Here is a 23,026-nt window from a genome sequence, read left to right on the forward strand (position 1 = left end):
AAAAATCCACTCTCTCTCTCCCCCCGCTCCCTGTCACACTAGACCCCACTCCACCCCCCTCTTTTGAAAAGCACGTTGCGGCCACTTGAATGCTGGGATAGCTGCCCATAATGCATCACTCCCAACAGCACTGGAAATGCTGCAAATGTGGCCACACACCAGCGCTGGTAGCTGTGAGTGTGGCCACACACCAGCGCTGCTCCTACACAGCTGGATGACCAGCGCTGCAAACCGTAAGTGTAGCCAAGCCCTCAGTGTATGTGACAGGAGCCACGCAGTTCCAATAAAAGGAAGAAGGCATGCACACAAGCCTCCTGCTTCTTGACTTGCTGGCCCGGATCTGTGACCGCAGGCAGACACACCAGATCTACAATGCTTCGGCGTCTTGGCTTCCTCTGGTAACTCTCTGCCTGTGTGGGTGCATGAGGGTATGAATGTGCGCGTGCATGAATAAGCCCCATCCCTTTTCTGTTTGATCCAACAGCGGCATTTAATAAAAACAATATGGGTGTAACCATGGGTTGGTTTCTAGGGTAACTTAGGTAACAATGGGCAGTGCCAAGAATTGCATTGGCAGATCTTGCTCAAAACCAACTCTTGAAAGCAGTAGCTCTATAAAGGTAATAGTGATTGGCTGGTTGTGTTTCTGACTGCAACTTCAGTTGAGCAAGTAATACTTTCAGGGCAGTGCTGTGCAGAAGCGTAACAAGAAATGGGATTCTTTGTAATTGCTCAGGTTGCTGCAGCCCCTTATTTTTATGTCTCTTCTTTTGAAAATCTATTTTTGGGGTCTGTACTTCCTTTACTATATATTTTTTTCTTTTTATAAACAAAAACAATATTCGAATTTACAAAAAGTGCAGATTGGATAAAATTTATAATAAACTTCACTCAGTACAAAAAAACATTAAACCATTTAATGTGTCATTAGTTGGGAGAGGAGGGACGGATACACAGACTATCATCGTACTGGAGTGCAGGTTAACAATAGTCAGTTAACACCTTCTTGATCTTTATGAATGGAAAATGGACAGAAGGATCAGAAAAAGAGATGAGAATTCTTGTAATAAGCTACAGAAAGAAAAGGGAGCAACAGCTGCATGGGGCACAGTAATTGTTCCCTCTTCTTATTAAGTGAAGATTTGAGAATTTCATCTTTTATATTGCAACCCATTTTCTGGTCGTCGTCGTCGTCGTCTTATTCACTCCCCGTGGAGCATAAGGCGCCAACCACTCTCCTCCATTCGTTTTGTTCTTGAGCGAGACAGCAGATTTCATCCCACTTCATTCCCATACCTTTCATTTCCTCTTCAATGGTCCTTCGCCACGTCCCCAATGGTCTACCTCTCCTCCTCCTTCCTTGTGGTGTCCATCGTAGGGCAATACGAGGGTGTCTAGCAGCATCCATTCTCAACACATGCCCCAGCCACCTCCATCTTCGTTGTTTGGCTTCATCCACTATATTGTTGATGCCCGTTAATCGGCTCACTTCAACATTGGTGATACGCTGCGGCCAATGTATGTTAAGAATTCGCCTAAGACACCTTCCTTCAAAGCCCCGAAGCCGACTTTCTATCTTCTTGTTGGTCCTCCATGTTTCCGCCGCATAGAGCAACACAGAGCGGACGTTCGACCTGTAGATCTCTACCTTGGTTTTCATTTGCAAGATGATTGACCTCCAAATATTCTGAAGTCTATAGAATGCATTTGCTGCAAGACCAATTCTGGTAGATATCTCCTTCTGAATATTACCATCAGCTGATATGTAACTACCAAGATATTTGAAGTCATTCACCTCCTCCAATTCTACGTCACATAACACATTTTCTGGTCTACTGAATAAAAATGACACTTCCTAGTATGATCACACTGATTGTAGTTCACCCGCTGGCCAGGTTAGGGCATGGTCAGAACAGATCTAGGAGGCCTGGGTCAGAAAGTTTCTGGGCTGCACCATACCATTCTGTTGGTCTCTGGAAAAGAACAATCCTACTTAGAACATTTTAAAATATTATTTCTTAACCTTTACACATCACAATGAAACACGGGCTGCAGAAGAAAAGCACCATGGAAGAGCTAAGCATTACTGTCCTCTCAGTCAGATGAGGGGAACTGGGCTGTGCTGTCCCTCCACTGCACTGAAAAGCCACCCTCCAATATTGACGTTTCCCCAGAAGGCAAGAGGGCTTGGGGAGGGGACATGTGGTTTCTTAGTTTCAGAATAAAAGAGGTCTTTATTTTCTCAACACCCTGACAGTTTGAGCTGTGATGGTTTGGAATACACAATAGGAACAGATCAATAGTCAATGGAGTCTAGTATCTCTAGCAGTGAGCAATGCTGAATGGTTCAGAAGAAGGCATAACCACCCCTCCTCCACCATTCCATTAGGGCTAGGTCTACATGCGAGTGAAACAAGCACCATCTCATAGGAAACGTTAGATGAAAAGAAAGCGTTTTTTTACCCATTGCTGATGTCAAAGCAGTTATGAGATCAATAAAGCCCTAAGACCCATGTGCCACCTTAACAACTGGGGAGGGGAATGGCCTGTTTTGATAGACAGTAAGGTCATAGCTTCTACCAGATCATTGAAATATTTCCCCCTTCCTAACCGCTTTGCTTCCATCTTGCTAAGCAGTTTGCCTCAACAATATCCTGCAGCAGTGAGTTCCCCAAGTTAATTATACAGGGCAGTAAGAACTTTTTTTATCGCTCTTACATTTAAGAACTTTTTCCTTTCTCATCACTGCTGATAGAGGATGTTGGTTTAACAAAAATGACTTCTTAAGTATGACTACACAGCAGTTAGAAACTCACAGCTGGCCCATGCCAACTGACTTGAGCTACGGTGCTGTTGAACTGCAGTGTAAACCTTTGGGCTCAGTCTGGAGGTCAGGGTCTAGGACTCTGTGAGGTGGGAGGGTCCCAGACCTTGGTCTGAAGCCCAAGGCAGAATGTCTACACAGCAATTAAACAGCCCCAGGAGTCTGAGTCAGATGGCATGGGCCAGTAACAGGTGTTTAACTGCAGTGTAGACATACCCCCTATTCTGCCTACTTCACTCGTCTGTCACTGATCAGTATTGGTGAGGTCTACATCTCTCTCTCTCTCTCACACACACCCCCCCCCAAATATGGTGGCCTCTGTGAAACGAGTTGTGGGTTTTTTGGTTCAGGTCCTGGGTCAAAAAAAGGGTTCACCATTTGGCTCTTTGTGCCAGTCTCAGGGACGTATTAGAGAAATCAATGGGCCTAGAGAGCAAACTACCTTTCACACCAAGAGGTGATCTCTCTAGGGCAAGGTTGGTAAGGCATGTGTTTGAGAAGAACTGCGTTTAGCTTACATGCACATGGGTACTGCACCCGGTCCCTGCATAGAGATGGATGCTCGTGCAAATCACTGGACGAAGAAGTCACTTTCGAAGGAAAGGAAAATATGTCCTCCTGTGATGCCTTATGAGGGTGTGTATGTATTTGACCAGGAATATGCAATAATTTGTGTTTAAATTAAACTAGGCTTATCACTGCAATGTATTCACAATTGGGCAGTGCTCAGTCCCCTCAATGCAATGTAAAAATCAGCGATGGAAACACTGACCTTATCAGGAGTCATCATTAGAGGCTAAATTTAGACAGAGAGGATGGAGGTCTAAATTCAGAGACATAAAAGAAGCAGCTACATTAGAAACTGAAGATACGTATTTCAAATAGAAATCTCCTAAACAGGACAGTTTGGGACGGGAGTTACTAGCTAGTTAAATGCTATTTCCAGAGTCAAGTGCATGTTTTTCACTGGTATCTCCAGGACAATGGTAAAGCATCTGATAATTTGTGCTTCCATATCTTGAAGGTTTTAGCAGGTGGAGGCAAAGGAAAGAGTTGGGTACTTATTTCAATAGTAAACACAAGGCAGCCCTAACTTGCACTTCAGGCTGACAGTTCTATCACTAACTAAAGGATAGCCCCAAAACAAAGTGATTGGAGCCTGGGGTACCTGTTTTGTGTCACAGAATGGCTTGATTCAACCGACTTGCAGATCAGACTTTTCTCATCTAAATCCCAGCTTCACGTTTCTCCTTCCTCCTTATTGTATCCAATATTAGCTTAACTAGCAGAGGGAGAAGGACAAAGGCCCGGTAGTTAAATAACATGCATGTGCATGTTCACAGTGCTGGCAACTCAGTGTAGCACTGGGAAGTTCACCCCTTAGAACACTGGATATTTTCTGTAACAGTAAGAGGGAGGAGGTAGTTAAATCAGATGCAGAGTTGAGATGGGTAGAGGTCGTTGCTGAGGTGGGGAGTGCCAGTGGGTAGCACATACCCTGCAACCTCACGAAAATGAGAGTGATGTAGAGTTCAATAGGGTGAGGTGTGGGGTGTCAGACTCCCTTTTCCCACCCTCAACAAAGAGGTCAGAAAAGTTTCAGTCTTTTTCTTCCCTGGAAACAGCCAAACATTAAATCATGGGCTCAAAATGGGAAGTAAAATGAACTTTCTCTTAAAAAGAAAAAAAAAAAAGACTCTGGCTCAATGTTTTCTTCCCCTTTGCATTTCCATTCCCCTCTCCCACATCTGTCCTCTATAACTGTCAATCCCTTTTGAAGGTTTTATTTTATCGTCTTTCCCTCTCTTTGTTCAGAGGACGTGGTTTTTAGTTATGTCAGCCTCTCTTTTTCCACATTCAAGTTTTGCTCTTTCCCGCTGCCCCCACACTGCCCATTGTTGGCCCTCTCCCTCTTTTCCCCTTTCCACTGCTGCTTTCTTTTTCATTTCCCTTCACAGTGGTGGTGAATGAAGGAGGACACCCCATGCACTATCTGACTGCTCATCTCACACCCATCCCCATCTCATCTTCCCTGGTTCTCTCCCACCCCTTCAATCTCTGACTTCCCTTTCCCCAAGCTATTTCCTCAACCGGTGCTCTCCACCTCCCCCGTGAGGTTTTCCTAACCACTTCTTCTCTTGCCAGTGGTGGGGCCATGGCTCCTGTGATGAGGAGAAAAGCTCAAAAGACAGACAAATGCACTTCTGAAACTAACTCTGACATTGTCACGGTATTACTACTAAAGAGGAGCCACAGCTTACATTAATGTAGCTGCCTAATTCTGTTTGCACGGCTGATAACAGCATCATAGTTATTGGGTTACAGCACGTAAACCACCACATAATTAATTATTAAAAATGTTTCAGATAAAACACTTTAAAAGGTGTTTTAATTTTTTTTAAAATGTGTTAAATGCTTCAAAAAAAAATGCTTTATTGGAGTTGGCTGGACAATAATCCTAGTGGCCACAGATCAGTGGATACTCATTTGAAATCATGCTTTGAACAGCCAGACAACTGGAAAACTCTAGCTAGGACTCAAGGGATAAAACAGTTACTAATACTCCTGCAAAGAGGATTCATCACTACCACTCCAACTTCTTGTTGTACTCCAATCCCTAAAGCATTCAATATATAGTTTTTTGTTAGATGTCCCATTGTTTACATGTTATTTATTACACAATTTGTTGCAGGAGTGATAGTTCAGGCATTAAGGGCTGAAATGGAATCTGAAAGGACTGATGGCCAGTTGTACAAATAAAAGTTGATGTAGAGCTATGCACATTTGTCTTCAGCTTTCTGAACAAGGTTCTAGATGGTTAAACCATCATGCAAAGCCCTTGGCATCCCTCTCTCTCAGAATCCTGAACATCTGCATGTTTCTACCTTTGTTACTGTGTGTTCCTAGAGTCTATGAGCTGGCATGCTACCAACTCCTGCCCAGCTGATAAACATGCTTCATGAACATGAAAGGTATGTTTATAGGTACCTCAGCTCCCTGATAAATTAGTAGGATGCTCCGTTGCAGTCTCTCATATGACAGACTGCTCGGCACAAAGTTGGATTCAGTAAAGTGTATTGCCATTTAAAGCAGATAGGGTGGCTGTGTTCAATTCCTATTAGTCACAGTACACTTTATTTAATCAAGTAATAAGTAACAATGCGCATTTTCACTGCAGTAAAGTTAAAATTATTCAGAGAAAACTAGGATTTCTATCATAGAAAGTAACAACAAATGCTGAATCGGCATTAAGATAAATTGACAATGAGTGCTTGAGTATGGCATAATTTAGAGAAATTGGGTATAAGGTCACCATATTTTCTAAATCAAACACTAGGACCCTTTTGTGGCAATGTCTTTAAGGGTTGTGAAATTCACATGGAATGGCTATTTCAAACTATATGAAATATGATTTCATATTTTTATTGCAGATAGCTTCAGATCTGTATGAAGCTATATCCAGGTGAAATTGTGATGTAAACCATATATGATTTTTGTATTAAGTCCATACAGTTTTGGTGACCATCTAGAGGAAGGAAGCGAAGGATAGATTGACCACCAGGTACCCATCTTCTCCATCCTCAATGCCCCTGAGTTAAACAACACTACAGTAACTGTAGTAACCTAACAACAATAAGGAAACAACTACTAAAAGAGCAACAGAATCACAGTGTGCAGAGAAGTGGTCACTTCCAGGGTTCCGTCTCACTACCACAGCTGTAAAAAGGAACTGACGGATGGGTGGGCCTGCTCTACTCTTTATGACCGGGCCGGGATGGGTGCGTGTGTACACTTGTGCAAGCATGTCCCCAATAGTCACTGCTATTCAAAAGAATCTGATCTCCTGTGCATGAGGCACATGTGAACCACAAGTGGAATACGTGTGAACAACTGCATGAAGAACAGGGTATTTCAGGTGTCCCAAAAGAAGTTTTTGGGACACTAGGACATCATATGAAAAAAATGGGATATCTGATTTCTTCACTCAGGTAGACCCACTGGGCATGAGTTGCGTATAAGAACATACAATATAAATGAATGGCATAGTTCCTTGAGGTTCTTTGAATATGGCCTTCAGACAGAAGAATCTTGATCAATTTATGGAGGTAGATACCAATATCTCTCTGTGAAAAACAATTTTTTTTTTACCTGACGTAGTAAGTTTCACAATATATCAGAAAATTTCCTAAACCACTAACTCTATTAAGTTTCTATTTATCTGCAGAAATCTAAAGCTAAAATTACACATCTATGAAAACAAATAAATCCTAAAATGCGTCTCTTACTCAACTTTCATAAATAAAAATTACACTGCATATGGTATATTGGTAAATCAAAGTCTATATTTTGTGGTGACTGCTAATGCTAAACTTTGTGTGACTTTATTAAGTTCTGCTCTGAATTGGTGGCATTTACTTCCAGAAAATCCTTGTCATCTTTCTCTTAAGCCTTCTTTGATGGAATGAAGAAATCTGAAACGCCAACCTGATCTCCTTTACGCTCCCTAAATTACAAGAAAATAAATATCCTTTCATTAAATTATTTATTTTAATAATGGCCCAAATAGCTGAACTTTTTAAAGCTACACTTAATCTCCCCCCAGTATACATTTTCTTAGTGAGGATTTTTCTCTTAAACATTTTTCTTTGTAGCATAGTTCAGAATTACTTCGTTATAACAGTTAGAACAGACAATACAACCTGGCTCTGGAACATTACACGTTGTACAAACATTTTACTCCTGGGGGAATTCTGAGGCAAAAAAATAAAAAATTCCGCACACAATATTTTAAAATTCTGTAAAACGCTGCATATTTTATTTGTCAAAACAACACAATATAATGACATCAGCTTCAATTAATTTTGGTCATTTATTTCAAAATACCTGTCACCAAGTGTGTCTGTAACAACACAGACAACAAAAAGGATTCAGGAAATGTTTTTTGACAAATAGATTCCTTACTAGGTATATTAATACAGAACTGAGTAATAATTCATTTAAACTACAATACAAAACTGTAATTTCCCACACCCCTCAGAAGCAGTGCAAAGGCTTGGGGGAGTGAGGGGTAATGGAGGAGCTGAGAGAGAGGGAAATAAATTGCTTCAAAGGAGCCTGGGTGTGAACTTGGAGGGTTGTTGGGTATGGGTGAGAAAAGTATGAAACAGGTTTTTTGTGGGGTGGGGAGGAATTGTTAGGGAGCTTCCCCCATGAAGACCCTGGCCTCTCCCATTCAGTCAGGCACATCTGCCCTTTCCCCATGTGTTCCTGAACCTCCATGTGTCCTACTCAGATACCCACTACCCCCATCCCTATGTATCCCTGTACCTCCTCCACTTCCCCCTATGTCCCTGTACTCCCTCCCACTGTCCTCATGTGTCTCTGAGACCCCACCCAGCCACTTCCCTGTCCCTATGTGTCCCTGTCCCCCAGCCCCCTATCCAGTGATGAGCTGCCAAAATATTAACAACCGGTTCCCTCCTCCCCCCCCCGGGGGGTCGTGTCCCCCCCGGGGGGGGGGTCGTGCCCCATCCAACCCCTCATGTTCCTTGACACCTCCCCCCCCCCCGGGACCCCTGACCCATCCCCCCCTTCCCTGTCCCCTGACTGCCCCTTGTCGCCCCACCCAACCCCTCCTCTCATTCTCGATGGCCCCCCAGGACCCCTACCCTATCCAACCACCCCTTCTCTCTGTCCCTGAGTGCCCCTACCACCTCATCCAACCCTGCTCTTTCCTGACTGCTCCCCGGGACCCTTGCCCCCATTCATTCACCCTGTTCCCTGCCCTCTGACCGCCCTGACCCCTATCCACTCCCCCCCACAACCCACTCCCTCCCTGCCCCCTTACCACACTGCCTGGGGCCGGGACCGGGTCCACTCCGCCAGGACCACGACCGGCGCCGCGGGGCCCAACTCCCCGAGCCCGGCTGGACCAGAGCAGGCACCGCTCGGCCGGAGCCGCTCGGCCCGACTCCCCGGGCCGGCACCGGGGGCCGAGCCGCTCGGCCGGAACCGCGGGGCCCGACTCCCCAGGCCGGCACCGGGGCCGGAGCCGCTCGGCCGGAGCCGCGGGACCCGACTCTCCGGGCCGGCACCTGGGCCGGAGCTGCGGTCCCGAGCTGGGCCGGGTCGGAGCCGCTCAGCTGGGACTAGACCGAGCCGGGGGTGCTTGGTCGGGACCGGGCTGGGGAGCTTGGCCGGGGCCAGGGGGAGCGGCTCAAGTGGAGCTGGACTGGGCCACGTGCGCCGTCCGCCCCGCCCGGCTTACCTGCCTGCTCCTCGTTTCAGGCTTCCGGCGAACATCTGATTCGCGGGAAGCAGGGGAGGGGGAGGAGAAGGAGGGCGGAGCGTTCAGGGGAGAGGGGGAGGTGAGCTGGGGCCGGGTGGACAGCTGCCCGAGCTTTGTTAAATTTAAAAACTTTTTAGAACCTGGTTGTCCTGGAACAACCGGTTCTAAAAAGGCTTCTAAATTTAACAACCGGTTCGCGCGAACCGCTGTGAACCGGCTGGAGCTCACCACTGCCCCTATCCCCATGTGTCTCTGTACCCCCACCCAGCCACTCCCCTGTCCCTATGTAGCTCTGCACCCCCTTCCCCATGTGGCTCTGGGCCTCCATTCCCATTCAGCCCCTGTATGACCCCTCCCAGCACCCTATGCTGTCTGTCTCCTGACCTGGCCAGCTGCGAGGAAGGCTCTGCAGGCTCTCTCTCTTCCCTAGCTGGCTGGGAGCTGCTGTGCTCTATCAACACAGCGCCCTCAGGTGGGCAAAAGGTGGAACTGCAGAAATTATTTTCCACTGGGAGCCGCGGCTGTTCTTGCGCCATAGCGCCCTCTGGTGGGCAAAAGGCGGAACTACAGCAACATATTTGCAGAAGCTTTTTTCGGAGCAAAAATTGAAAAATATGAGCGGCTCATTAATTATGCACACACGCAGTAGTGCAGAATTCCCCCAGAAGTAAAAAATTTTCTTGCACCAAGTAATCAGCCAAATTTTGATTTATTTAAAATATAGAATTTAGGACTTGTACTAGATGAAGTTGCCCTAACTCTTAAATCCAGTAAAGTCAAGTGCACAGAAGCTCCGTAAAGCTCCATTCAATGGGCTCAAATAAAAAAAAGGGTAAAGGCAGAATCATACCTAGGATTCTGGAAGGGTTCTTGAAGGTGAAACCTAATTTAATACTATGAAATCCAAACAACTTCAAGAAGATCTGCCAATAGCACTGGAGTGTCTTATATGGGCCATTTCTTTATAGCTGCTACAGACAAAGTAAAACAGCAATCTAGTAATGTACCTTTAAAAGTGAAAGGAATCTCCCAAGAGGCTATTATCTCAACTTTTCAAAAGTTAACTAGGGAAGGTAAATAAGGTTAACGATTTTAAACAAATTACTGTATAACGATTACTTACCTGGGATCCATTCAAACCTAAATCATTGTATTATACAAAAGAGTAATATAATCTTAATTGTATGTATGATTGCAATTCTAAAGTTATCCTAAGTGGTGACAGTAAAGCGTATCAATTTGTTAACGTAAATGGATATGGCATTTGTGTATTTAGCTTCCCACCCAGAATGCTCCAGAGACAAGAAAGCTCAAAATAACACCATACTTAGGTTCAATTAATTTAGGACAGTGATTATGTTAATCCTGCTGGCACCTTCAGCAGGAAGGACCTGAGTGAGGACAAAAGCTAAGCACAGGCACAAATGAAATAGGTAGTCTCCATACACCCACAGCTCAAGAAGTGAGCAATCCATGTATACTATATTCTTGTCCTCCTGCTGCAGGAATGCATTACTCAAATACTCGGGTACAAGAGATATGCCTTTTTGGGGATCAGGACTATGTCAATAGCATACAAGATAAATAATATTACAAGGATTGGGGATCTGAGACACCAAAGAAATGACAAATAAACAACAAATTCATGCCCCTCACATATACCCCCAACCCCAGTCCTGATGGGACTGAGGCAACCCAAGACAAAAAGACACATCCTCAGGATGGAATAGAGACTTAGTGCATATCCATACATACAAACCAGGCATCACTCTGCAAGCCATAGTAAGAAGGACAGGATTATATTATAGAGTTGCCTGCAATAGCACGGGGCTGGACATTATGAGTCAATAGGACCCTTCCAGTCTTATGTCCTAGGGATCAAGGACCATAACCTAATCAGGCTCATGAACACAAGATTGGTTAAAAATAAAGTCTGCATTACATATGACCTGATTGTGGAGAAGGCAACTGACTTGGCCTACCTCGCTGAAACCTGAGTTGAAGACATTGTCAGATGCATTCTGGTACAACTCATTCCAGCAGGATATACAACACACCATGGGTGAAATCCTCATTCCACTGAGGTCAATGGGAGTTTTGTTGTTGACTTCAGTGGGGCCAGGATTCCATTCCATGAGTCCAAAGTTTGGTAGGGAGGCAGGATGGCTATCAGATAACCCAACCAAACCCAGATGGAAATGAGATCTGAACCCAGAGACCAAGTAATTCAGATGCACACAGATGACACAGAACTCCAGGAAACAGAATCTCAAACCAAGACATCAAAATTTGTCTTGTGAGACTTCACACTTATGGAGTACAGTTCTGTCTCGGTGGCCCAGGATCTAACATCCATTAAGACAAACACAGCATTCTCCCACATAGTGTTCAATCCCACTCTTACATTCTGTTGGAATACACTACACTGGCCAGAAGCATGACTAGCGTGCTAAGGGACTAGTCAGACACTCTCTAACAACAACCTCAAAACAGCCCCTCCCTCTGTACCACCCCCAGAGATATCTACTGTTAACCAATGATCGGCACCAGATAAAGCAGAAGCAAGAACTGGTAGCCTGGAACATACAGTGTTTATAAACACCAACATTTTAGATATTGGTTTCCTTTATAATGTCTGATCAACATAACTGTTCTTGATAGCAGAACTCCTGACCAGCCCAGATAGTCTTTTCCTTTATCTTGCACCTGAACATCTCTTACTGTGAGGTGTAATAAAATCTATAAAGGTGTCAGGAGCAGCAGAGAGATAGAACAGAGCCTGGTAATGGTAAATGAACACCTGAGATCATGTCTAAGGAAGGGCAATTTATCAGTGGCTTGGAATCATGGCTAATACTTCAAAACAAAACAAAAAAATGGAAAGACCCAAACAATTTTGCTAGTTATGGCCTAGTCTCAAATGTTCCTTTCCTGAACAAGGACACTGAGATGATAGTGGTAGATCATCTCCAGCAATCTCCAGCAGAATCCACCTTCTGCCAATATGCTGGGTACCAGATGCAAAGATAGTAAAACAGTCAACCTATAAGATCTCCTTATAAAATCTGCTGCCTTCAATAAGAGTTGGTCACAAGTGTATTCCACTTGTGCCATCTAGCAGGCATCAGTGGATTGCCCTCAGATAATTTTATCCATTTCTCTAATAAATCTCAGAAGGCTGTGATGGGCAGCTGCTCCTTACAGAGAGTCCTCCTCTACAATCAGGTCATATGTAATGCAGACTTTCCTCCTACAGTGCTTGTTTATTTCCCTTCTCCTGTTCAACATTTATGGTAAAACATAAGAAGAAACTTTAAAATGCTGTGGGTTCAAACAACAACATGCTGATGTTACAAAGCTATAAACATCATTTCTATCTGGAGTAGAGAACACCATAATTCACCCAGCCGAACAGCTGGAAAAAATAAACATGTGGGTGAATAACTGTTGGCTCAAACTCTGACATTGAAGCCAACAGGAGTCTAACTTTAGGCACACATTTTTGAAAAATCTTGTTCTCAATGTTTATTATGCGCTCTACTAGCAAGTACAAAGAGAAAATTGAAAAGTGAAAAGAGAGATTATCTAACTAAAATTAGAGATTTATGAAGCCAGAATGAACCAGCATAGCTGATGCATGCTCCAGATCCAAATTTATACTTACACTTGTCCCTTAAGAGCATTGAGGAAAGCTTCAACTTTGTAGTCTGGCATCTCACCATCTATACTGGCCAGGTATGTGTAAATAAATGAGAATGTATCATATGGAATGCGAGCAGGTCCACCCTCTGGATCAGTTGTTAGAATTTCACAGGCGTACTTCACAGAAGTCATTAAGGACTAGCGGGATCCCAACCAAGAAAAGAGAGACATAATACCAGAAAGCATTAGGATCCTTTGTTCACTATGGTGTAATATCGTATGAAAGACTGTCAGCATCTGAAATTCAGTGTGAATAGAACCAAGACTTCATGTACACTTGCAAAGTTTGTACCTGCAATTCACACTCCAATGCAGTCAGCTCCACTGGCGATAATGGTGGTAGAAGCTGTAGTGTAGACAGGGCTCAGGCATTTTTATTATTGTGGCATTTAAGACTACAGAGTGGTAAAAATGCCTGAGCCCTTTTCACACTACTGCCTCCACCAACATTAGCACTGGTAAAGCTGTACTATTGGTGAATTAAGGCTAACAATTTTGTTAGTATAGAAAAGGCCTTAGTGTAATTCTGTTACTCTTTTAATCAACACAAAAGAGAAAGGTAGCGTATCATTGAGCAATTAATTGCATCATGTTAAACTGAACAGATATCAGTCCACTGCCATATTTACTAATACATCACCAGGTAAAGAATTGTCCCTCATTTGTTACCATATAAAGGCCTCAGTTCATCTGTGAACTATCATTTCAATTTATCTGAACCTGGCCCTAGTGAGGGCAGCACTAAATTGGCTAAGATAGCTAAATCTCAATGAATCTGGAAAAAAAAAAAAAAGAGTTTGCCTGGATCAATGTTGTGGCAGCTGATATTTTGGCATGATGCTGTGAATGTCAGCATTCACAATAACCAAACAATATCCAATCCTGGAAAAGGTCCTTTTGGATTCATCTAAACCAGTGGTTCTCAACCTAATTACCATTGTGGGCCGCATATGTGGCCCATAATATGTTATGTGGACCACATCCAATACTACCTGTATGGCCCTAAGGATGTCACATGGGCCATAGCTTTGTGCTGATTGGGCCAGCCACAGGTTGAGGCTCACTGGTCTACACATTCTGTGGCAGCAATCCTCCCAGCCTGAGTCAAGAGACAGAGGCCTGTAGGGCTCACACTAGCGTTCTAATAATAGCTGTGTAGACAGCACTTGGAAGTTGTAGTTCAGGCTGGAGCTCGGGCTCTGAGAAGCTTAGGGATGGGAATAGACTTCAGAGCCCAAACTAAAACTTCAAAGAGCTGTCTACATGGCTATTTTTAGTGTGTTAGTGCAAGCTCCGCATGCCCAAGTCTGTCATCTCAAGATGGGAGGCTCACTGCCACAGGCTATCTAAATATATCCTAAATGGAGTAAACAAACTGAAGTTAAGGATGTCAATAATTTAAGGCAGAAAAATCTTAACATGAATGTTGCACTGAAAAAACCCACCAAAAACCCAAAAAATTCAGAGTTAAGATTACATTTTAAAAAACAAACATAATCCCAAGTGTTGGTTAAGGATATACTTAAAAAAAAAAAAAAATCCTGTAACTTCAATGGGACTCCTCACAGATGCTGTAATCTGAACTAGTGGATACTAGTGCTGGATCAATAAATACTAACATTTATAAAAATTCAGTGAGGAGTTTTGCTCAGTAATAGGCTGGTTGGGGTAACAAAGACCATGACTAAAGACCCTAAAAGTAATGGCAGTGACAAAAATTACAGCGTTAGTAACAAATAAACAATGGGGTTTCTAAAGATAAGTATTTCTTAGTGATGGAATGGTGAAATAAAAAAAAAAAGTCTACTCAAAATCTAGAGTATATTCCAAACCCTATTATTCACAAATTTAAGGTAACTAAAACTGGAGACCCAAACTGATATACAGTGCCACTTTATAACTGGCACACCTGTCAGCCCTCTCATACAAGAGCTTTGCTGAATCTGTCAACCTTGGGGAAGCTGGGAGGACCTTCTGCAGAATTTCTAAAGGCCTCCTACACAATTTATAAACTCTGCAGGGCCTTCTGGCCCTCACATTTTGGCCTAGCCACAACTCTCTCTCTTTTATGTTGTAGCAAGTTTATTCACCTCAAGTTTTCACATATCAAGGTTATACAAATTGTTTAAAAAATATAAGGAAATTTCCACACCAAGAATTATCAAACCAGAGGTTAGACTGCAAAGACATTGCAATATTTTATGAAACAAGTGTATTAAATCATTGTTGTTTTTAAAAGTTAGAAAGCCAGGAAATTCTAAGTTAAGGCTGAACTTAAAATATAAAAATATTCAAAGGTAAGGAACTTCAAGCTATCTTAACTCTGACCCTGATCCATGATGCATATCATTTACTCACTGTTATGACTAACGGAGATCGATGAATGTGCTCACTCTTATTATGCTCTATGTACTGTCAGTTATAAGAGAATATGGATATAAATCTCATATCACACAGAGTTAGAGTCAAATCAGGAGACAAATAAGGGAGTATTAGAGCGATTAGATACTTTCAAGGCAGATGAGGTACATTGTACTGTCCAGCTCATAGTGATATGATGATACACATCTACCTCGATATAACATTGTCCTCAGGAGGCAAAAAATCTTACTGTATTATAGGTGAAACCGCGTTATATCAAACTTGCTTTGATCTGCCAGAGTGCGGAGCCCCGCCCCTCCGGAGCGCTGCTTTACCGCGTTATATACGAATTCGTGTTATATTGGGCCGCGTTATAGTGGGGTAGAGTGTATCTCCTTCTCCTGGTGCACCTGCTTGCTATCGTACTGACATTACAACCAGCAGTGGTAGCACTCTTTCCCCCGCTTCTTCTGCCTGTCTGAATCACACACACCCTCAGAGCAAAGGTTAACACTGAATGAACATAAACAAACACAAATACATGACCTGTCTTTGCTACACAAAAAATTGGGGTTTTAAAGTGACACAATAGTATCTAGATCTACAATCTATTTACTGTAGTTCCTCTATGGTCTGCTTGGTACATAGTCATTTGATTATGAAAGATTTTAACGTGCCTACATACCCCACCAAGTATACTACACCCAAGTGCTAGAACTTTCAACCATTCCACCTCGTCACCGAAGTTGTCCAATTGTAGAAGGGCTCTCAGCTGCTCCACTGGCAAACATAGATGTTTCCATTTTTTTTCTAGTTCTATCATGCTCACACGGCCCTTCGGAGAAAGCTTTAAAAGACAAAACACACCACCACAAGTAAAACTGGAAAACACCATGGAGATTATCACACAACTAAGAGTATAAAACTTTAGGGCCACTTTTTTTCCTCCCAAAGAAATTGTGGCGTACTGTTAGGACCAAACTGTCTAGGAAGAGTTCGACTGACATCCCATCTATGAGCCACGTCTATGAAAATTTCCATTGACATCTCTCAACAATACTGTGTGTTCAATATGGGTTGGCTTGTACCTGCTTGTGCAAAACTTTAAGGAGGCCTGGTGTGAGCCCAGTATCTGTTTTCTGTGTTGCTACTGGCATTTCAATCCTGTCCTTTACAGGAAGGGGCTCTCCTTTCGACAGAGCTGAGAAATACCTAGATTAATAGGAATATCAACACATTTGAATGCTTATAAGCAAATAAAAGTTAAGCAAAAACAAGCATTATAAAAATCTGCTAATCAATCTAAGTGCTCATGAAAGTGGGAAATTGGCTTCAGTTAGCTCCTGGTATAGAGACTTCCTCCCCTCTCTGTATCCAGTTTCCATCTTCCTTTTTAACTGAAGCCACAGAGTTTAGTTTTAACAGTGTTTATTTAACACTATAATTATTATTATTGTGTTTTAATTGTGCATTCGATGTTCTGTGTTCCTTGGTGGCAGTGCAGAGTGATTTATAAATATTATTAGTGTGTTCTGGCAAGTAGCAATGTCTAAGCTTTCCACACACATCTCTAACAATGCACTTTAAACCAGATTTCTATAATCCTCTACTAGTCTTATCTGGTGATAGGCCACTGTCAAAACAGCTCAACCAGCAAGTCAAAACACAATTTTGGAGAATTTATATAAAGACTTACAATAGTCATTATACTTATTTATTTTATAGCTGACCATAACTTAAACACAGCAGGAATTGAGTTTGATGCAGATATTAGTAATTTTAAGGATGCTGATACAGATATCTACCTCTTACAGCCAATGTCACCATCACAACTGGCCAAAAACTAATATACAAGAGACATATTCCGCTTCATTCACTACCATATACGGTGCCTTGCTCACAAGATAGGAAGAAACACTCAACTTTAACAACTTTTCCTAAAAAGTATCCACACAGCTATTTTCAAAAAGAGAACCACATTTCAACAGTAGCCTATATCTTTTTAATACAAACATGGCACAGTACTTATGGGTAAAGCTAGAGTTCACTAACACACAGAACTTTCAGATTCTGTTCCTTCCTATAAAATAGAACGTTTTTCACTGATATTTAAAAGTGATTACCCTAGAAAATCCAACCAAATACAAGGATCTAAAGATGACAACACCCTGCACCTGCTTTTCAACCAGGATTATTTATGAAATCTACAGGGAAAAACTAATTATGACATTCAGTACAGAGCAAAAATTAACAGCACCAAAACTGTGAGCCAGTTCGCTGGGTAGCAGTCCCTAAGTCACTCTGCCAAGGTTCCACATCTAAAATTGCATCACTAAATATAAATTCAATCAAAGACCACATTATCTTTAACAAATTAAAAGAATACATAAAAATATATCAGCATATGTGCCACACAATACTTAATATCCAGACAACTTAGGGCTTGGCTACAATTGCAAGTTAGAGCGCATTAAATCAGCCCCGGGCGCCCTAACTCCTGAGGTGTCCTCACTGGCAAGGCACTTAGAGCACCTGGACTCTGCAGCTGGAGCGCTCCTGGTAATCTACCTCCACAAGAAGTATAAAGCTTGCTGCATCGTGGCTGAAACGCCCGGGTGTCAGTGTGGACGATGTGTTACATTACTGTGCTGTGACTGGCCTCCGGAAACATCCCATAATCCCCTGAAGTCAAGTGGCCACTCTGGTCATTGTTTTGAACTCGGCTGCAGGCATGCGGCTATTCCCTTTCAAAGCTCCGTTTCTGACAGGCGGCATGCTTATCTGCTCCAGGACAAAGCAAACCATTACTGTGAAATGCTGCTTCTGCTACCGAGGCAGGCGTTTGTGCATGCGTGCATGTGTGAGAGAGAGAGGCGGCGGGGGTGTGTGTGTCCTGCTGCTGTCTGAACTTACAAGACAGCATGCTGACACACTCTCTCCCCCCACATACACACAACACACTCCCTGTCACACTCCACCCCCTCCCATTTGAAAAGCATGCTGCAGCAACTTGCACACTGGGATAGCTACCACAATGCACTGCTCTCTGTGGCATTGCAAGAGCAGCTAATGTGGCCACGCCACTGAGCTTGCAGCTGACAGTGTAAACACACTGCAGCGTTTTCCCTGCTGCTGTCGCCGAAGGCTGGTTTAACTCCCAGTGCTCTACATCTGCAAGTGTAGCCAAGCTCCTAATTAGGTCAATATATGATGCAACAATATTTTGTGTTAGCCTATACATAAAGTACTACTTACCCAGCTGACCACTGCAGTACATCATGAGGTTGAGTCCTGATGGCAGCTTTGGTAAACTGTTTCAAAATATCTGGGAGTTCAGGGGGTATGTTAATCTGCTGAGCACAAAACATGGTGTCTGGAAGAGGCATGATTCTTGTAAGGTCCAATAACAAGATTCTGAAAGAACTAAAAATATAAATGAATTCTAAACGTATGAGATTAGTATGGTTCTATACAATACAAGTTCTCTTAATTTTATTATTCAACTCAACTGTATAAAAAACTCAAACTTACTTTAACTGTGAGGTCCTGTTCCAGAACAGAATGCGGATGTCCATGTGTTGCAACCAGTTTATTTTAATATCATTTAATTAAATTAAAAGATAAAAGGAAAGAAATACAGATTTTTAGTCACAGCATCAGTTTTAGCCTAGACAAAAAAAAATGAGGCAAATCCACAAAAGTATGCAAGACTCTCTTTGCCTGCAGCTCCTGTGATCAGGAACAGCCTATTTCATCTTTATCTTTCTGCCTCATTGCCTTTCTCTTAACTGAAAACATCCCTCTGCTGCTCTCTTACCTACGCTTTTTCTTTCTTAATCATCTCTTTATTTTAGTGTTATAACTGCATTATTTAACTCTGTTACAATTTTATGATACAGATTTTGTGCAAGATGATATACAAAATAAAAAGGTAAATCTGAAACTAAGTTAGATTCTCCTAGTTCTGTAACGGAGTAGCTCAGGCAGTGGGGTAATATGCACCAGATGATGGAAACTGATGGATTATACCACACAGTTTTTCTTTATTTCCTGTTAAAAGGAAAACAGACTCCAAATTTCAATCAGTAACTTTGATGGAAAAAACAAAAAGTGAGACTAAAGCACTTCTGAACTGGCACAGACTCACGACAGTGAGCTATCACAGACTGTTCAGAACTGAGAGGTCCATTCCAGGTTCTCACACTGACAAGGAGGCTTTCGGAGCTCTTCAACTGGTGCTTAAAGGTGGAATAGCGCTCCATGGGGAAAGTAAAGGAATTCAGAATATAAGAAAAATGTTGGTATATCTTGACAGGCAGAACCACAGAATGAGTTGAACAACAGTTATGTTGTCAAATCTTTGCTGTGAGGAGAGTCTGCCATTTTTGAGCAGACAATTAAGTGTGAAGATTATAACGTTTCTACTGTATCTGTGTGTACATTTAAGCAGAGCAAATATTTATTAACCTCTGCTCTTAGTTCTGTACAATACCACCAGAGAGAAATTTTACATGCAAGTCTTGCTATAACATATACGAGTAGTTAAAAATCCATAGAGATTTATCTTTAAAATACTCTAAAAGCATTTTAAAAATCACAGTGCTCTTAAGTTCCCTGGCATCACAGCGAACAGTAGGATGGACTGTTTTATAATTAGAATAGGACAACCTGAACTAGCAGGTAAGAAACATGGCTTTGTCCAAACAGGCTAATTCAGAAAATTGGAACTCTTATACAATTACCCAACATCAGCACAAGAATAGTCCTCAAGGAATCAATCCTGAACCACTTAAAGGAGGGGAAAGTGATCAGGAACAGTCAGCATGGATTCACCAAGGGCAAGTCATGCCTGACTAACCTAATTGCCTTCTATGACGAGATAACCGGCTCTGTGGATGAGGGGAAAGCAGTGGATGTGCTATTTCTGGACTTTAGCAAAGCTTTTGATACAGTCTCCCACAGTATTCTTGCCAGCAAGTTAAAGAAGTATGGGCTGGATGAATGGACGGTAAGGTGGATAGAAAACTGGCTAGATGGTCGGGCTCAACGGGTAGTGATCAATGGTTCCATGTCTAGTTGGCAGCCGGTATCAAGTGGAGTGCCCCAAGGGTCGGTGCTGGGGCCGGTTTTATTCAATATCTTCATTAACGATCTGGAGGATGGTGTGAACTGCACCGTTAGCAAGTTTGCAGATGACACTAAACTGGGAGGAGTGGTTGATACGCTGGAGGGTAGGGATAGGATACAGAGGGTCCTAGACAAATTAGAGGATTGGGCCAAAAGAAATATGATGAGGTTCAACAAGGACAAGTGCAGAGTCCTGCACTTAGGACGGAAGAATCCCATGCACTGCTACAGACTAGGGACCGAATGGCTGGGCAGCAGTTCTGCAGAAAAGGACCTAGCTGAATATGAGTCAACAGTGTGCCCTTGTTGCCAAGAAGGCTAATGGCATTTTGGGTTGTATAAGTAGGGGCATTTCCAGCAGATCGAGGGATGTGATCATTCCCCTCTACTCAGCACTGGTGAGGCCTCATTTGGAGTACTGTGTCCAGTTTTGGGCCCCACACTACAAGAAGGATGTGGATAAATTGAAGAGAGTCCAGCGGAGGGCAACAAAAATGATTAGGGGGCTGGAGCACATGACTTATGAGGAGAGGCTGAGGGAACTGGGATTGTTTAGTCTGCAGAAGAGAAGAATGAGGGGGGATTTGATAGCAGCCTTCAACTACCTGAAAGGGGGTTCCAAAGAGGATGGATCTAGACTGTTCTCAGTGGTAGAAGATGACAGAACAAGGAGTAATGGTCTTAAGTTGCAGAGGGGGAGGTTTAGGTTGGACATTAGGAAAAACTTTTTCACTAGTAGGGTGGTGAAGCATTGGAATGGGTTACCTAGGGAGGTAGTGGAATCTCCTTCCTTAGAGGTTTTTAAGGTCAGGCTTGACAAAGCCCTGGCTGGGATGATTTAGTTGGGTTTGGTCCTGCTTTGAGCAGGGGGTTGGACTAGATGACCTCCTGAGGTCGCTTCCGACCCTGAGATTCTATGATTCTATGAATAGATATTGTGGGTAAAAACAGATTGTGCTAAAAAGTGATTCTCTAATACCATTATGCACTAATCCTTTACAAAAGAGGCCTGCAGTGAAAAGCAAAAGCACAGAGAAATATTTAGTTTAAAAAAAAGTTTTTCTTTCATATCACTTTCAAATAACTCCACTTTTTGATCAACTTTTCCTCATGTGTCTGTAAAAGATTGGTTGTCTACTTTAGAGGGAAAGCTGCTCAGCAGGCAGTTTCTTTTCCTGTGTTTTGGTTATGCTTAAGTAACAAGCAGGCCAAATGAAGATCCTCGTATCACCATAGCATGAGCACGCCTATACAGACAGCTTGCCCAGGGGCGCCCTTTGCCCAGGCATGGAGGGCACCAGCCACTCCCCTGCCCATCACCGGCCTTTGCTACTAGCCAATCCACTCAGCCGGGGGGATGAGTTATGGGCCGGCCTGTCGCTGAGCCTCACCGAGATGTTCCCCAGACCAAGGGCTGTTGCTGCCTTGTCCCACTCTGTCCTAGGGTTGCCAACTCTGACTGAAGCTAGTCGGGGAGAGTTACACCCCCCCCCAAAGTCATTTTCTCAAAATAACCTATTAAAGTCCCCTGGGTCCCTTTCAAGAGTCGGTGCCGATTCCGGGAATCTCCAGGCCACACCTGGAGGGTTGGTAACCCTACCCTGGACTGGCCTGGACTCTCCGGGAATTCAAGGTTAAGTAAAGCTCCGGTCACGCGATGACACCTCCAGCAACGCGACCAAAGTTGCCTCCCCCCGCCCGGGGGAGCCAGGGCGCCGCCGCCTGCCCGGCTGAGCCGCCCCGGCGCGGCCCCGCGCACCCCGCCGGGAGGGGGCGTCGCTCTCCATCGGCCGCAGGCAGCGCGTTTCGCCCCGCGGGGGGGGCAGGACCCGCGCCAGGCAGGTGGCCCCTGAGCGGCGGGCGGAGGGTGCGGGCCGCGGGGCCCCGCCCGGGCCGGCGCTTTGGCTCCGGCCTCGCGCCGGGGGGAGCTGGCCCGGGGGCGGGTCTCTCACCTCCGCGCGGCGGCTCGCTCTGAGGGACAGCGCCTAACCGCCGCTCGCCTCCTGCCCGTTCCCGGGGCAACGTTTGTGTTTCACCGTCGCCATGCAACCGGCTCGAGCTACCGCCCGCGCGACGCATGCGCTGGGCGAAGGCGGGACCTGCTCAGAAGGTGAGGGCCGACTGTCCTTGGCGCATGCGCTTATAGGTGCCGGCTCTTCAAAACCGCTTGCTGGCCACAGCTGGTTACCGAGCCGCTGCTCGCTCACAGCGCATGCGCAGGAGCGAGGCGAGAGGGGCGGTGCGGTGCGGTGCGGTGCGTGGCAGCTGTTGCGCTGCTCGTCCCACGTGCCAACCTGCTGCTCAGGGGCAGGGAGACCATTGGGCAGCCCCCTCCCGCCCCAACACCTCCTCACCCACAGTGACCCGACAGCCTGACACAACCAGGACTGTCCCCATGTGGAGCTGCTCATCCCGGGTCCTGACTGAAGTGAGGTCAGGGCACCACCGGTCCCGAGATTTGGTGCAGGACTAGACTGCTCACCCTAGCGGGCAGGCTCCCGCCCTGGCTCTGCACAGCTCCCACTGGCAGTTGGTAGGACCTTGCAGCCCCTACGTGTGGGGCCGGCTCCGCAGCTCCCACTGGCCAGGAACTCAGCCAAAGGGAGCTGTGGGGGCAGGGCTGGCACGTGCAAGCAGCACGCAGAGCCCCCTGGCTGCCCCTGGCCATAGGAGCCAGAGGGTTCCTGCTGGCCATTTCCCAGAAGCCACCCTAGGTAGGTGCT

General features: G+C 44.4%; 1 protein-coding gene across 8 annotated transcripts; it reads right to left on the reverse strand.

Moving 5' to 3' along the window:
• Positions 1–1,722: 1,722 nt before the first annotated feature.
• On the reverse strand, positions 1,723–22,408 carry ROPN1L (rhophilin associated tail protein 1 like). 8 transcript variants are annotated; one of them, XM_045006838.1, is made up of 7 exons: positions 22,256–22,401; positions 18,708–18,722; positions 18,432–18,599; positions 16,265–16,388; positions 15,862–16,023; positions 12,778–12,953; positions 1,723–1,973 (listed from the first exon to the last, which is right to left on the reverse strand). In XM_045006838.1, exons 3-7 carry the CDS (start codon positions 18,560–18,562, stop codon positions 1,919–1,921), a joined length of 648 nt encoding a protein of 215 aa, XP_044862773.1. In that variant the 5' UTR covers positions 18,563–18,599; positions 18,708–18,722; positions 22,256–22,401; the 3' UTR covers positions 1,723–1,918. The 8 variants fall into 8 exon arrangements, with proteins under 8 accessions (XP_044862773.1, XP_044862772.1, XP_044862771.1 ...); XM_045006830.1 differs by lacking the exon at positions 1,723–1,973 and adding an exon at positions 4,894–7,328; XM_045006832.1 differs by lacking the exons at positions 1,723–1,973; positions 22,256–22,401 and adding exons at positions 4,894–7,328; positions 21,904–22,091.
• Between the last annotated feature and the right edge of the window lie 618 nt (positions 22,409–23,026).

The sequence above is a fragment of the Mauremys mutica genome, chromosome 2, assembly GCF_020497125.1.
Source record: "Mauremys mutica isolate MM-2020 ecotype Southern chromosome 2, ASM2049712v1, whole genome shotgun sequence".
NCBI lineage: Eukaryota > Metazoa > Chordata > Testudines > Geoemydidae > Mauremys > Mauremys mutica.